General features: G+C 34.8%; 1 protein-coding gene and 1 pseudogene across 2 annotated transcripts in view; one reads left to right on the forward strand and one right to left on the reverse strand.

Annotated features, from left to right (window-relative positions):
- The window catches only part of REDIC1 (regulator of DNA class I crossover intermediates 1), a gene marked incomplete at its 3' end in the record, with an annotated part of 67,224 nt that overhangs the window by 24,492 nt on the left and 26,199 nt on the right, over positions 1-16,533 (forward strand). The window contains 3 exon segments of the mRNA XM_082636263.1: positions 1,281-1,789; positions 2,061-2,130; positions 3,785-3,845. Coding sequence (XP_082492389.1) covers positions 1,281-1,789; positions 2,061-2,130; positions 3,785-3,845 — 640 coding nt within the window.
- On the reverse strand, positions 10,469-11,014 carry LOC309812473 (large ribosomal subunit protein eL20-like; annotated as a pseudogene). The gene has a single exon. The product of its transcript is annotated as a large ribosomal subunit protein eL20-like (transcript).

Raw genomic sequence — 16,533 nt, forward strand, 5'->3', positions numbered from 1 at the left:
GTGAACTATACACTTCTGTATTGCCCACATCTTTTGAGTTAGTGATTATCCTGAGTCTGAATGCTTAATATACCCCTTTAAAATGATGATTTACATTTTGTAGTATGTTTTCTAACTTACTAAGTGCTTTTAAATTTATTTTCTCATTTAGAGTAATAGAAATTTCTCTGGTGTTAATGGTGTATATTATTGCATATTATAGGTTATGCCTTTTGGTAATAACAGAGTAGCATTTTTCTGCCCAAAATACCAATAAAACCCGTATTGAGAAATAATGTAGGATCATGATCTGTGTGCATTCATGGATAAAACATCTCTCTCTCCTTAATACCAAACTGAAATATTTTATCTCTCTGTCCGCAACACATGGTGCACTGCCTAGAACAGAGTAGGTGTACTCACTTATTAAATATTTAATAAATTAATTATAAATAAAATTGGAACTCAATCAGAGTTTCAGCAGTCTATGTTTTTTCTAAATTTCTTTGGTACCCCCCATCTCTGGAACAAAACCAACCCCAAGTAAATTTGTAGATAGTCAAAGGCAACAAAATTCATAATACCTTGATTTCTAATTACTTTCCATGATAACTTTGATTCTTTAATACAAGTTGGACATAACTTAGAATTATGATTTATAATAATTTATAATAATTATGCATTAGAAGGGAATTTGCAAGCTATCTTGTCTAACATTTTCATCTAATACATCTTATCTCTTGGCTTTATTACTTACATATGCATTTGTAGTTATATTGCTATTCCTTGGGAACTTCAGAGACAGTTTGTTAGGTTGAGTTCCTTGTTAGGTTGAGAAATATCAGATTTAATGTTCTCATAACAATTTTATTTGACATTTTAACACTAAGAGTAATTATTTTCTCTGAACAGTCTTCAAAGTGTCTTTCTCTGGTTAAATGGAGTGGCATTTATGTACAGTGTTTGCCTAGGTAATTCTCTAGACGTTATTACGGAAGACACTATAGATTGGTCATATTTTGTTTTGTTAATAAAACAGTAAATTGAACCACATACTAATTTTTCATGTTGCAGTACTAAACTAAGTGTAGATTATATTTATACTCACTAAGGTATTAGAAGAGGATATTAGACAAATTTCCACCCAAAGCAGTATTATTTATTTAAATTTTAAAAATAAACGTGGTCTACTGAAATGTTAGCAGCTACTCAATATGTTCTGTAAGAATTTAACTTCACCTGTTTCTAAATAAGAATGCTCTATGCTTTTCTTGCTAAATATGTTTTTATCTATCCTAAAGTCCAGAAAATAGAAATTTCCTTACTAGGAGACCTGCTATAGTTGTAGGTGAATATTGTGGAAGCATGGATGAAAGAAGACAGTCAGACTTCATTACTGAAAAAAATTCATTACAAAATATTTGGGGAGAAAATAGAAAAATGTTTTCTAATGAAGATATGAACCAGCAAACCCCAAGCCTTCTATCAGATAATTGTGACTCTTTTATTAGTGAAAATATGATCAACTTATTAAACATAGATCAACAGAAGATAAAGAAAACCTTTGACAAGTGTGGTTATGACAGTGCAGTCATTAGTTCTGTTAAAAACCATTTCACTGATAGATGCATTAGAAGTATTTTTACAGATCCAGAGTTGACTTCTAGTAATTCTACTTTTAATAAATCAAGTTTTCCAGAAAAGTGTCGACCAAACAAGAATTGTCAGAAAGAGTGCAACAATAATGAAAGAAAGAATTTTAGTACACCTTTTGAGAAGGATTTTTACCCAGCCAGCTCTGATAAAAAAGGTTGGTGTTATAGATGGAAAGTGTAATAATCTATTGGGGCTTTTTGTTTGTTTTCAGTTTTAATGAATATCCGTGTGTGTGTGTGTGTGTGTGTGTGTGTGTGTGTGTGTGTTTGGAGGAACATGAAATTAAAAATAGAATGACATTCTATTATATGGCAGTGTGAACCAGTGGCATCCCTCTATATGGGTCATGATAATAAGCTTCAAATTAAAAAATAGAAATCGTCTATGCTAAAGTTTTATTTCAATGCATACTTTTATTTTTAAAGGAAAATTTGAAAGTGATTACCAAGAGAAGACATCCCAGAAAAAAAAACAGAAATATTCAGTGAACCATATGTAAGTTTTTAGGTAAATTTGGGGAATGCAAATTGGGATCTAATGTAATGCATGTTTAGGGGTTAAACTGATGCAAAGTGAGGTAGGCATAATGCTGTCTGAGGGTGGACAGACTGGCCACAAAAATCAATTGTCAGACCTTGGTAATATCACCCTAGTTGAGAGTTTGGTCCTCATATTCACCAGTGCAAAAATATCTTCTTATCTGAATCATAGTGTTAATTAGATTTGAGAAAACTGACTTATGTGTTCAAGAAATTTATTTACCCACCAGAATGTCAATTTATTAATTTACAATAAGAAATAGAAAGGGGGCTTCCCTGGTGGCGCAGTGGTTGAGAGTCCGCCTGCCGATGCAGGGGACACGGGTTCGTGCCCCGGTCCGGGAAGATCCCACATGCCCTGGAGCGGCTGGGCCCGTGAGCCATGGCCGCTGAGCCTGCGCACCCGGAGCCTGTGCTCCACAATGGGAGAGGCCACAACAGTGAGAGGCCCGCATACCGCAAAAAAAAAAAAAAAAAAAAAAAAGAAATAGAAAGGTGACATATATAAGAATGCTTACTGGCATAATTTTCTTACTGAATATTTTCTACCTTTTGGCAGCTTGCCATGGGAAGGTTGCTTGGTTAATATAGAATCAGAACAAGGGAGTAATAGAATTCAAATGTTAATGGCGTAAACAAGCATATCAACAATTTATGGGACTGACATTATAGGAAATTAAAGAAAACTTGTAGTTTCAGAATATGCCTAACTTTCTCAGTAATAATTATGATTTAATCAAACCTTTGTAATTGAAAATCATGAATTAGAATAGATTTTTATTTTGGAAGTACTTTCTTATGGAAATATGTAAAATATCTATTAATACAAAGAATTATTTGATGCCATTTTTATGGCATTGGAACAACAAATTAATTAAAAAATAGATTCACCACTTATTTAATAAAATCAGCAACTTAGGTTCTTTGTTGTCAAACCTCCAAATATTCCGAAACTTATGAATGAAAAACGGGATGTTAAAACTTGAATTTTAAAACATATTTTATGAAAGTGATTTAGAACATGGCTTCCAAACCTGTGTGAAGATCCTCATCACTTGAGGGTTTTATTTTTTCCTAATAAATTTATTTATTTATTTATTTATTTTTGGCTGCATTGGGTCTTCATTGCTGCACGTGGGCTTTCTCTAGTTGCGGTGAGCAGGGGCTTCTCTTCATTGCAGTGCGCAGGCTTCTCATTGTGGTGGCTTCTCTTGTTGCAGAGCCTGGGCTCTAGGCATGAGGGCTTCAGTAGTTGTGGCTTGTGGGCTCTAAAGCGCAAGCTTAGTAGTTGTGGCGCATGGGCTTAGTTGCTCTGTGGCACGTGGGATCTTCCTGGACCAGGGATCAAACCCATGTCCCCTGCATTGGCAGGTGGATTCTTAACCACTGCACCACCAGGGAAGCCCAAGAGGTGATTTTAAAATACAAAATGTCATGTTTGACCTACACAAAATAAATAGGCTCCTTAAGATAGAGCTTATGAATCCTTATCTTTTAAAAAACTTCTCTTATAATTCTGATCTTTAACCAACTTTGGGAATCATAATTTAGAACAATAATTTTCAGAGGGAATAAACACACTCTAATACTTTCTTATTTAAAACCCTTAGGGGTAATATCCCTTTGGAAGAATTGTGTTCTAAGCAATCATGGGACTTTGGAATTGGTGAGGTAAAGTACATCTTACATTATCTTTCCAATTAAGTAAGTTGTATTATCATGTCTTATTTTAGTACTTGAAATTTACTTTGATTTAAGGTTAGCTCTTTCTGAAGATTTTCTTTTTAGGGTAACTTTTTTTAAATATACTTTTTTACTCTGGGGAAATTATAGCTTAGATTGAGAAATAAAATTAACAACATTTCAGAAACTGTAATGTGCCTTATTTTAGTCAAACCAATATAGATGCATTTAAAGTTCTTTCTATAAGTCCTATAAAATTTATTCCAAGATGAAATTTCTTTAGGTTTAATTGTGTTATGGGTGAAAATAGTTATATATTTAAGAATACTAAAACATATATAAACATTGGTTACCTAAGTTGTAATCCCTGCTCATAATAAGGGTGTATGATTCAGTCATTCAAAAAACAATATACATTATTTTCAAGAGCACATGGGACATTCTCTAGGATAGGCCACATACTAGGACACAAAACAATAAACAGTTAAGGAATAAGCACAAAGATGTAAAATATAAAACCCCCACAAAATCTAAGAGAAGGGAGTAAAAAGTGTAGATATTTTAAAATGTGTTTAAAATTAAATGACTATCAGTTTAAAACAAGTACAGTAAGTCCCCTACATACAAACCTTCAAGTTGAGAACTTTCGAAGATGCAAATATGCATTCACATGTCCAATCACATAAATTAATTCATGTGTCTGGCATACATTGTCGCATGCGTCTTCTAAAAGTGGTTGTGCTTTTGTGTACTTTACGTGTGTACGGTATAGAGTATAGTAGTACAGTGTCTTTATTTCAAGCCCAGGATGTCTGGAAGCAAGCATAAAAGCAGTGGTGATGTAGCTGGTACTGCTAAGAAGCACCAATTGATAACAATAGAATTGAAAGCCCAGAGAAAGGATGAAGAGAGAAAAGAGGAAGAAGAAGTAACTAAAGAACCAAAGAGATTCACAATGCAGGAAATTTGGTAAGGGGATTTTCTTTATTTGAGGAGGCACTGTTAGTTTTTGAGGCACAGGACCCGAACTTAGTACATGAAAGTTGCAGCAGCCGTTCAGAATGCAATCCAGTGCTACTGTGTCATCTATGATGAGAAAAAAATAGCTACTACCCCCCAGACATCAGTGGATCTTTTGTTCGAGAGGGTAGATAGAATTGAATCCAGCAAGGAACCAGAACTTTTGTCATCAACGTCAGGCGTGTGTAAAATTGCAGCTTGCCCTCCATCTCTCATTGCTGATGATCCTTCAGCTCTACCATCTCCCACCTCCTCTCCCTCCTCCAGTCAGTAATTCTTCTTGTCTGTTCACTCGGTGACAGCCCCTGTATGCCAGCTGTTGTACTGTACTACTGTACTTTTCAAGGTACTGTACTGTAAGATTAAAAATATTTTCTTTTGTGTTTGCTTGCCTTTTATGTATTATTTGTGTGAAAACTATTATAAACCTATTACAGTACAGCACTATATAGCTGACTGTGTTAATTGGGTACCCAGGCTAACTTTGTTGGACTTACAAACAAATTGGACTTACGAATGCACTCTCAGAACTTATTCGTCTGTAGGGGACTTACTGTAGATATAATTATGGGTCAACATATATGATCCTCATGGAAACCATAAGTCAAAAGCCTATAATAGCTACACAAAAAGCAAATAGCAAGGAAACCAAGGAATTACTAAAGAAACTCATGAAACCACAATGGTAGAAACAAAAAGAAAAAATGAACAGAGAAGAACTACAGAAACAACTGGAAAACAAGTGATAAAGTGGCAATAAGTACATACCTATCAATAATTACTTTAAATGTCAGAGTTTGATCAAAAGACATAGGGTGGCTGATTGGGTAAAAACCAAGACCCTCAATATGCTGCTTACAGCTGCTTACAGGAGACTCACTTTAGGGCAAAAGACATGTACAGAATAAAAGTGGGATGGAAAATGATATTGCATGCAAATGAAAACAACAAGAAAGTGGGAGTAGCAATACTCATATCAGACAAAAGAGACTTCACAACAAAGGATATAACAAAAGACAAAGAAAGATATAATGATAAAGGAATCAAGCAAGAAGAGGATATTATACTTGTTAACATATTTGTACCCAAAACAGGAGCACCTAAATATATAAATCAAATACTAACACTTAAAGGAAGAAAGGGACAATAAAATAATAATAGTAGGGGACTTTAACACCTAACTGACATCAATGGACAGATTATCCATACAGAAAATCAATAAAGGAAGAGTGGTCTTAAGGACACACTAGACCAGTTAAACTTAGTAGATATCTATGGGACAATACATTCAAAAACAACAGAATACACATTCCTTTCAATTGAACACAGAACATTCTCCAGGATAGATCACATACTAGACCACAAAACAAACCTCAACAAATTTAAGAGGATAGAAATTGCATCAAGCATTTTTTTCAGAACACAACTGTATGAAACTAGAAATAACTACAGAAAGAAAAATGTGAAAAGAACAAACACGTGAAGACTAAATGACATGCTACTGAAAAGCAAATGGATCAACAATGAAATCAAAGAGGAAATCAGAAAGTACCTTGAGACAAATAAGAATGGAAACAAAACTTTTCAAAATACATGGGATATTGCAAAGTCAGTTCTAAGAAGGAAGATTATAGCGATATAGGACTTCCTCAGGAAACAAGAAAAATCTCAAACAACCTATCACCTAAAAGAATTGGAAAAAAACAGAGATCAAAGTCAGCAGAAGGAAGGAAATAATAAAGATCAGAGAGAAAATAGAGATAAAAAAGCAATGGAAAAGATCAATTAAACTAAGAGCTGTTTTCTGAAAAGATAAAATTGATAAACATTTAGCTGGGTTCACCAAGAAAAGAGAGAAGACTGAAATAAACAAAATAAGAAATGAAACAGGAGAAATAAAAACTGATACCACAGAGATACAAAGAAATTAGAATTCTCTGAACAGTTATATGCCAACAAATTGGACAACCTCAAAGGACAAATTTCTAGAAACATATAGCCTGCCAAGACTGAGTCCAGAAGAAACAACTTTAACAGACCAATCACTAGGAGTGAAATAAAATCTGTAACTTGAAAAACTCCCTACAAATAAAAGTCCAGGGCAAGATGGCTTCACAGGGGAATTTTACCAAACATATAAAGAAGAACTAATACCTATCCTTCTCAAACTACTCCAAAAAATGGAAGAGTAGGTAACACTCCCAAATTCATTCTACAAGGCCACCATTACACTGATGCCAAAACCAGACAAAGACGGTACAAAAAAGAAAATTACAGGCCAAATACTTTTGATGAATATAGATGGCAGAATCCTCAACACAACATTAGCAAGCCAAATCCAACAATATATAAACAGGATCATACACCATAATCAAATTGGATTCATTCCAGGGTCAAAAGGATGGTTCAACATTTGCAAATCAACCAATGTGGTATATCACATTAGTAAAAGGAAAGATAAAAATCACATGATCTTAATATATGCAGAAAAAGCATTTGATAAAATTCAACATCCATTCATGGTAAAAACGCCCATCAAAGTGGGTATAGAGGGAAAATATTTCAACATAATAAAGCCTATTTGTGACAGATCTATGGCCAATGTCATACTCAGTGGTGAAAAACTGAAAGCCATCTCACTAAATTCAGGAACAAGATAGGGGTGTTCACTCTTGCTGCTTTGATTTACCGTAGTACTGGAAGCCCTAGCCACAGAAATCAGGCAAGAAAAAGAAATGAAAGTTATCCAAATTGGAAGGAAAGAGGTAAAATGGTCATTAGTTGCAGATGACACGATACTTTATATAGAGAACCCTAAAGTCTCACACAAAAACTACTAGAACTAATAAATGAATGCAGCAAGGTGGTGGGATACAAGAGAAAGTTTTTAAAAATCCCATTTAAAAATCACACCAAAAAAATAAAATACCTAGGAATAAACTTAAGAAGATGAGAGACCTATACTCTGAAAGCTATAAAACATTGATGAAGGAAATTGAACATGATACAAAGAAATGGAAAGATATCACATTTGTGGCTTTGAAGAATTAATATTGTTAAAATGGCCATACCACCCAAAGCAATCTACAGATTTCATATAATCCCTATCAAACACTCATGATATTTTTCACAGGACTAGACCAAATAATCCTAAAATTTATATGGAACCACAGAAGACCCTGAGTTGCCAAAGCAATCTTGAGAAAAAGAACAAAGCCAGAGGAATTACCCTCTCAGACTTCAGAGACTACAATAAAACTGAAGTATTCAAAAGCATGGTACTGGCACAAAAACAGACACATAGATAAATGGAACAGAATAGAGAGCCCAAAAAGAAACCCACAGAACTATGGTAAATTAATCTATGACAGAAGAGGCAAGAATATACAATGGAGAAAACAGAGTCTCTTCAACAAGTGGTGCTGGCCAAACTAGACATAAAATAATGAGATTAGAACATTTCCTCACACCATATTCAAAAATAAACTCAAAATGGTTTAAGACCTAACTATAAGACATGAAACAAAAAAACTAGAAGAGAACATAGGCAGAATACCCTTTGACATAACTTGTAACAATATTTTGGGGGCTTTGTCTCCTAAGGCAAAAGAAATAAAATCAACAATAAATAAATGGGACCTAATTAAATTTAAAAGCTTTTCCACAGCAAATAAAACCATTGGCAAAATGAAAAGCCAACCAGCAGAATGGGAGAAAATATTTAGAAATGATGCAATCAACAAGGGATTAATATCAAAAATACATAAACAGCTCATACAACTCAATATCAAAAAACCCAAATAACCAATCAAAAAATGATCAAAGACCTGAACAGACTTTTTTTTTCAAAGAAGACATACAGATGGCCAACAGGCCCATGAAAAGATGCTCAACATCACTAATTATTAGAGAAATGCAAATCAAAACAGCAATGAGATATCACCTCACAACTGTCAGAATGGCTATCATCAAAAATTCTACAAATAACAAATGTTAGGATGTGGAGAAAAGGGGACACTTGTACACTGTTGGTGAGAATGTAAATTGGTGCAGCCACTATGGAAAACACTATGGAAGTGCCTTAAAAAACTAAAAATAGAGTTAACATATGATCCAGCAATCCCACTTTAGTATATATATCAGGAAAAAAAGGAGACACTAATTTGCAAAGTTACATGTGCCCCAAAATTTATAGCAGCACTATTTATACTAGCCAAGACATGGAAGCAACCCTAGTGCCCATCAACAAAGTAATGAATAAAGAAGATGTGGGAGATATACACACACACACACACACACACACAATGGAATATTAGCCATTTGCAGCAATGTTGATGACTCTATGGCCCTAGAGGATATTATGCTTACTGAAATAAGTCAGGCAGAGAAAGAAAAATAGTGTATGATATCATTTATATGTAGAATCTAAAACATAATACATATGAACGCATATGCAAAACAGAAATAGACTCACAGATATAGCAAACAAACTTGTGGTTACCAGTGGGGATAGGAAAGCAGGGAGGAACAAATTAGGGGTGTGGGGTTAAGAGATACAAACGACTAAGTATAAAATAGATAAGCAACAAGGATGTATTGTATAGCACAGGTAATTAGCACCATTATCTTGTAATAACTTATAACGGAGTATAATCTGCAAAAATACTGAATTACTATGCTGTACACCTAAACTAAATAATATTGTAAATCAACTATATTTCCATTAAAAGTTGCTTTCCAAGATTCTGTTAGATTTCAGTAATTAATACAGTAAATAAAATCGGAATAAACAAAACTGAATTATGTATTAATTTTCCTTTTGTTTGCTAGTCAGTGAAAATAAATATTGTTTACCATCAAAAAAGAGAGAGAGAATGAGCTGCTAGAGAGATTTGGGAGTACTCAAAGAATGGTATCATAGGAAAGAAAAATGGGAGAGATTTTCACGGAAGGGAATGTGGTCAGTAATATTAGATGCTATCCTGTTACTCCTTTAAATAACTCATATTTCCTAAATAAGAATAATATAGATATATCCTCTTAAAGAATGAATCATGAGCAGGTCAGAATCCTTAAAAAACTATCTCTACATCTATGGCAGCTTGAATGTGTCTAGAGCAAGTCAGAAAAGAAAATAAGCTCACTGGTAGAACCTGAAGGGTATCAGGTGCTATGAGTTCTTTAGGTAGAGCAGGTATCAGCTTTTAATTTTTGATGCCTAGACAGGGCTAAAGGCATAGTGGAACCCTGGCTAAAATCTTAAATTTTACAAGAGAGACCAAGGCAGGAGTCATAATAAGAGAGGAAGAAAGGGATTGGAGCAGTAGAGGAACTGAGCTATACCTGCCTACTGGTTGGGAAACTTCGGGACAGGTAATTCCTACTGAGGCAGAATTAATGAAGAGATAGCAAACAAGCAAACCAAAACCAAAAATCAAACCAAACAAAGACTCCTCTTGGATGGCAGATAGTAGGGTACGGGTAATTAGGGGTGTTCCAAGATCCTTTTGTTTTATGTGGAATGGAATAGGAAAGCAGAACATCTTGGAGGATATAATAATTTTTTTTTCCAGTTTTCCCAGTGAGTTTTATTTGGGCAGACCTGGGGACAGGGAGGGCCTGCATCTAAAAGAAGGTGTTGGGCCTCTTAGTGGTGAGCTGTGGCTTGTGCTGGCAACAGAGAACCCAGTAGGGCAGTGGGAACTTGATCTTGGAGTCGTGGAACTGCTTGACTGCTGGTCGACAGCACTTGCTGGCTGCAATCTCTTCTGCTTTTGTGATCTGGATCGAGTGGGCCCAGGCGCGGTGCCAGGCGCCCATGTCTCGGTAGCACTGGGTGACTGCACTGGCTGTGGTCAGGTCCCGGTACTCTCAGTGCTGCGGAAGTCATAGTGCAGCGAGAAGCCAAAGTTCTTCACCCGCAGGGGAGATTTCTCCAACACGTGTCTACAGTAGACAATTTCCCCTGAATACTCTCTCATCTTCTTCAGCTGAGACACAAAGTACCAGAAACAGGACTTGGCAACATGATTAAGCACAAAGATGTGCATGCAGTAGAGGGGAGACATGCCGCATTTGGAGGTCAACAGGCAGTGCCCCACTACCTTGTACTCTGGAAGTGTGCCCGAGGCCTTCATGGTGCTCTATCCGTGCTCGCTGACACCCTCGAAAAGGAAACTACTTTATTATTTTTATGGAGGTATAGTTGACATATAACAGTTATTTAAAGTGTACAACATAGTGATTTGATATGTGTACCCACTGTGAAAAGATCGCCACAATAAGTCTAGTTAACATGGATCACTACACAGTTACCAATTCTTTTTCTTTGGATGAGAAATTTTAAGATATACTCTCTAGGAACTTTCAAATATAAAATACAGTATTATTAACTATAGTCACCATCCTGTACATTACATCCCCAGGACTTATTTATTTTATAATTGGAAGTTTCTACATTTTTACCACCTTCCCTAATTTTGCCCATACCCCACCCCCGAACACTAGCAACCACTAATCTATTCTATGATTTTTTTTTCAGATTACATGTATAAGTGAGATCATATGGTATTTTTCTTTCTCTGCCTGACTTATTTCACTTAACATGATGCCCTCAAGGTCCATCCATGTTGTTGCAGTTGGCAGGATTTCCTTACTTTTTATGGCTGAATAGTATTCCATTGTGTGTGTATATATAGATATATATACTACATCTTCTTTATTCATCCATTGATGGACATGTAGGTTGTTTCTATGTCTTGGCTATTGTAAATAATGCTTCAGTGAACATGGTGGTGAGGATAATCTTTTTGAGTTAGTGTCTTCTTTTCCTTGGAAAAATACCAGAAGTGGAATTGCTGGATCATATGGTAGTTCTACTTTTAATTTTTTCTTCCAGTTTTATTAAGATATAATTGACATACAGCATGTATGAGTTTAAGGTATACATCATAATGATTTGACTTACATACATCATGAAATGATTAGCATAGTAAGTACAGTGAACGTCCATCATCTCATATAGATACAAAATTAAAGAAATAGAAAAAAATTCCTTGTGATGAGAACTCAGGATTTACCCTATTTTTAATTTTTTTGAGGAAACCCCATTCTATTTTTCGGTAGCAGCTGAACAATTTACATTCCCACCAATAGTGCACCCGGGTTCCCTTTTCTCCACATCCTTGCCAAGGCTTGTTTTTGCTTATGTTTTTGATGCTAGCTATTCTCACAGATGTGGTTTTGATTTGAATTTCCTTGATGATTCATTTTGTTAAGCATCTTTTTCTGTACCTGTTGGCTGCCTGTAGATCTTCTTTGGAAAAATGTCTGTTCAGGTTGTCTGCCCATTTTTTTAGTGGGATTGTTGTTTTTTCACTTTGAGTTATATGAGTTGTTTATATATTTTGGCTATTAACCCCTTATCAGATACATGATTTACAAATATTTTCTTCCATTCAATAGGTTAGTTTTTCAATTTTTTGATGGCTTCCTCTTCTGTGAAAAGCTTTTCGGTTCGATGTAGTCCCACTTGTTTATATTTGCTTTAGTTGCCTTTGCTTTTGGTGTCAAATTCAAAAAATCATTGCCAAGATGTATGTCAAAGATTTTGCCACTTGTGTATTTTTCTAGTGGTTTTTTGGTTTCAGGTCTTATATTCAAGTCTTTCATCCATTTTGAGTTAATTTTTATGTATGATATAAGATAGGGGTCCATTTTTCATTCTTTTGTGTGTGGCTGTTCAGTTTTCCCAGCACCATTTATTGAAAAGACTGTCCTTTCTCCATTGTATATTCCTGGCTCCTTTGTTATAAATTAATTCACCAAATATGTATGGGTTTATTTCTGGGCTTTCTTTTCTGTTCCATTGGCCTATGTGTCTGTTTTTATGTCAATATCATACTGTTTTGATTACTATATCTTTAATATTGTTTGAGATTATGAAATATGATGCCTCCAGCTCTGTTCTTTTTTCTCAATATTGTCTTCACCATTCGGGTTTTGTTGTGGTTCCATACCAATTTTATGATTTTTTTTCTATTACTGTGAAAAATATCATTGGAATTTTCACAGGGATTGCATTGAATATGCGGATGACTCTGACTAGAATGGGCATTTTAACAATATTATTCCATTCCGTTATCATGGACTATCTTCCCATTTATTTGTGTCTTCAATTTCTTTTATTAATGTTCTATAGTTTTTAGTGTACAGGTATTTCACCTCTTTGGTTAAACTTATTTCTAGGTATTTTATTCTTTTTGATACAATTGTAAATAAGGTTGTCTCCTTTTTTGTGTGTGTGTGTGTGGTACGCGGGCCTCTTACCGCTGTGGCCTCTCCCGTTGCGGAGCACAGGCTCTGGACACACAGGCTCAGCGGCCATGGCTTACGGGCCCAGCCGCTCCGCGGCATGTGGGATCTTCCTGGACCGGGGCACGAACCCACCTCCCCTGCATCGGCAGGCAGACTCTCAACCACTGCACCACCAGGGAAGCCCAAGTTTGTCTCCTTAATTTCTTATTCTGATAGTTCATTTTTAGTGTATAGAAATGCAACTTACTTTTGTGTGTGGTTATGTATCCTTTACCCGAATTTATTTATTGTACAGTTTTTTTTGGCAACAGTGGAATTTTTAGCGTTTTCTGTATAAAATATTGTGTTATAAGCAGATAAAGACAATTTTAATAGTTCCTTTCAGTTTTGAATGCTTTTTATTTCTTTTGCTTTTCTTTTTTTTGTCCATTGACTCTAGCAAATATTACCAATATTATGTTGAATAAAAGTGGTGAGAGTGGGTATCTTTCCCTTGTTCCTGATCTTGGAGAAAAAGCTTTCAGCTTTTCATCATTGAATGTGATATTAGCTGTAAGCTTGTCATACATGGCCTTTATTATGTTGAGGTGCATTCTCTTTATACCCTTTTGTTAAAAAATTATAGACATAGATGGATGGGAATTTTTGCAAATGCTTTTTCTGCATTCATATCAATGATTATATGATTTTTACCCTTCATTTTGTTAATATGGTATATCTCATTGACTGATTTGTGTTATGTTGAACCATCCTTATCCTTGGAATAAATCCTACTGGATCATGCTGTATGATTCTTTTAATGTATTGTTGAATTCAGTTTGTTAATATTTTCTTGAGGATTTTTGAATCTATGTTCATCAGGGTTATTGGCCTGTAATTTTCTTTTCTTGTTGTGTTCTTGTCTGGTTTTTGTATCAAGGTAATGCTGGTTATATAAAAGGAGTTTTGAAGTGTTTCCTCATCTTCTGTTTTTTGGAAGAGTTTGAGAAGGATTTATATTAACTTTGTTTAAATATTTGGTAAAATTCATCAGTGAAGTCATTGGTCCTAGACTTCTTTGTTAGGGAGTATTTGATTACTGATTTGATCTTCTTACCAATTATCAGTCTGTTCATATTTTCTATTTCTTCATGGATTAGTCTTGTAGGTTGTAGTTTCTAGGAATTTCCCCTAAATTCTAGGTTGTCCACTTTGCTGGTTTTCAGAGTACTGTCTTATGATCACTCGTATTTCTGTGGTATCAGTTGTAGTGTCTCCTCTTTCATTTATGATTTTATTATTTGAGTCCTCTCTTTTGTTTTTGTTGTTGGGTCTAAATAAGTTTGTTAATTTTGTTTTATCTTTTCAAGAAAGCAGTTCTTAGTTTTATTAATCTTTTCTGTTATCTTTTTATTTTCTATTTTATTTATTTCTGCTCTAAAATTTGTTTTTTTATTTCATCTACTATCTGTAGGCTCAGTTCGTTCTCATTCTAGTTCCTTGAAGTGTAAAGTTCCTTTGTTTATTTGAGATCTTTTGTTTATTGATGTAGGCATTTATCACCATGAATTTCCCTTTTAGAACTGTTTTTGCTACATCCCTTAAGTCTTGTTATGTTGTTATTTCCAGTTTCATTTGTCTCAAGATATTTTTTTCTCTTTTGATTTCTTCTTTAACCTGTGGTTGTTCAGGAACATTTTGTTTAATCTCCAAATATTTGAATTTTCCAGTTTTGCTCTTGTAATTGATTTCTAGTTTAATACCATTGTAGTTGGAAAACATGCTTGATATTATTTCAGTCTTTAAAAAGAATTTGAGACTTGTTTGTTTTTTGATATTGAGCTCCATGAGCTGTTTGTATATTTTGGAGATTAATCATTTGTCTTTTGTTTCATTTGCAAATATTTACTCCCATTCTGAGGGTTGTCATTTTGTCTTGTTTATGGTTTCCTTTGCTGTGCAAAAGCTTTTAAGTTTAATTAGGTCCCATTTGTTTATTTTTATTTTTATTTTCATTGCCCTAGGAGGTGGGTCAAAAAAGGTCTTGCTGTGATTTATGTCAAAGATCGTTCTTCCTATGTTTTCCTCTAAGAATTTTATAGTGTACAGTCTTACATTTAGGTCTTTAATCTGTTTTGAGTTTATTTTTGTGTATGGTGTTAGGGAGTGTTCTAATTTCATTCTTTTACATGTAGCTGTCCAGTTTTCCCAACACAACTAACTGAAGAGGCTGTCTTTTCTCCATTGTATGTTCTTGCCTCCTTTGTCATAAATTAGGTGACTATATGTGCCTGGGTTTATCTCTGGTCTTTCCTTTGACATTGATCTATATTTCTGTTTTTGTGCCAGTACCATATTGTCTTGATTACTGAAGCTTTGTAGTATAGTTTGAAGTCAGGGAGCCAAATTCCTCCAGCCTTGTTTTTCTTTCTCAAGATTGCTTTGAATATTCAGGGTCTTTTGTGTTTCCACATGAGTTGTAAATTTTTTTGTTCTAATTCTGTGAAGAATGCCATTGATAATTTGATAGGGACTGCATTGAATCTGTAGGTTGCTTTGGGTAGTATAGTCATTTTCACAATATTGAGTCTTCCAATCCAAGAACATGGTATATTTCTCCATCTGTTTATGTCATCTTTGATTTCTTTCATCAGTGTTTTATAGTTTTCTGAGTATAGTTTTTTATAGTTTTCTAAGTCTTTCACCTCCTTATGTGGGTTTTATGTTTTTCTTATTTAATAACTTTATTGATTGATTGATTGATTTTGGGATGCATTGGGTCTTCGTTGCTGTGTGTGGGCTTTCTCTAGTTGTGGAGAGCAAGGGCTACTCTTCATTGAGGTGCACGGGCTTCTCATTATGGTGGCTTCTCTTGTTGTGGAGCATGGGCTATAGGTGCACAGGCTTCAGTAGTTGTGTCTCACAGGCTTTGTTGCTCTGCAGCATGTAGGATCTTCCCAGAGCAGGGCTCGAACCTATGTCCCTACATTGGCAGGTGGATTCTTAACCACTGTACCACCAGGGAAGTCTCCCTTAGGTAGGTTTATTCCTAGGTATTTGATTCTTTTTGGTGCAATGTTAAGTGGGATTGTTTCCTTAATTTCTCTTTCTGATTTTTCATTGTTAGTGTATAGGAAAGCAAGAGATTTCTGTTTATTTATTTTGTATCCTGCAACCTTACCAAATTCATTGATTAGTTCTAGTAGTTTTCTGGTGGCATCTTTAGGATTTTCTATGTATAGTATCTTATCATCTGCAAACAGTGAAAGTTTTACTTCTTCTTTTCCAATTTGTATTCCTTTAATTTCTTTTTCTTCTCTGATTGCCATGGCTAGGTCTTCCAAAACTATGTTGAATAAGA

This window comes from Mesoplodon mirus (assembly GCF_964341445.2).
Source record: "Mesoplodon mirus genome assembly, chromosome: 11".
Taxonomy (NCBI): Eukaryota; Metazoa; Chordata; class Mammalia; order Artiodactyla; family Ziphiidae; genus Mesoplodon; species Mesoplodon mirus.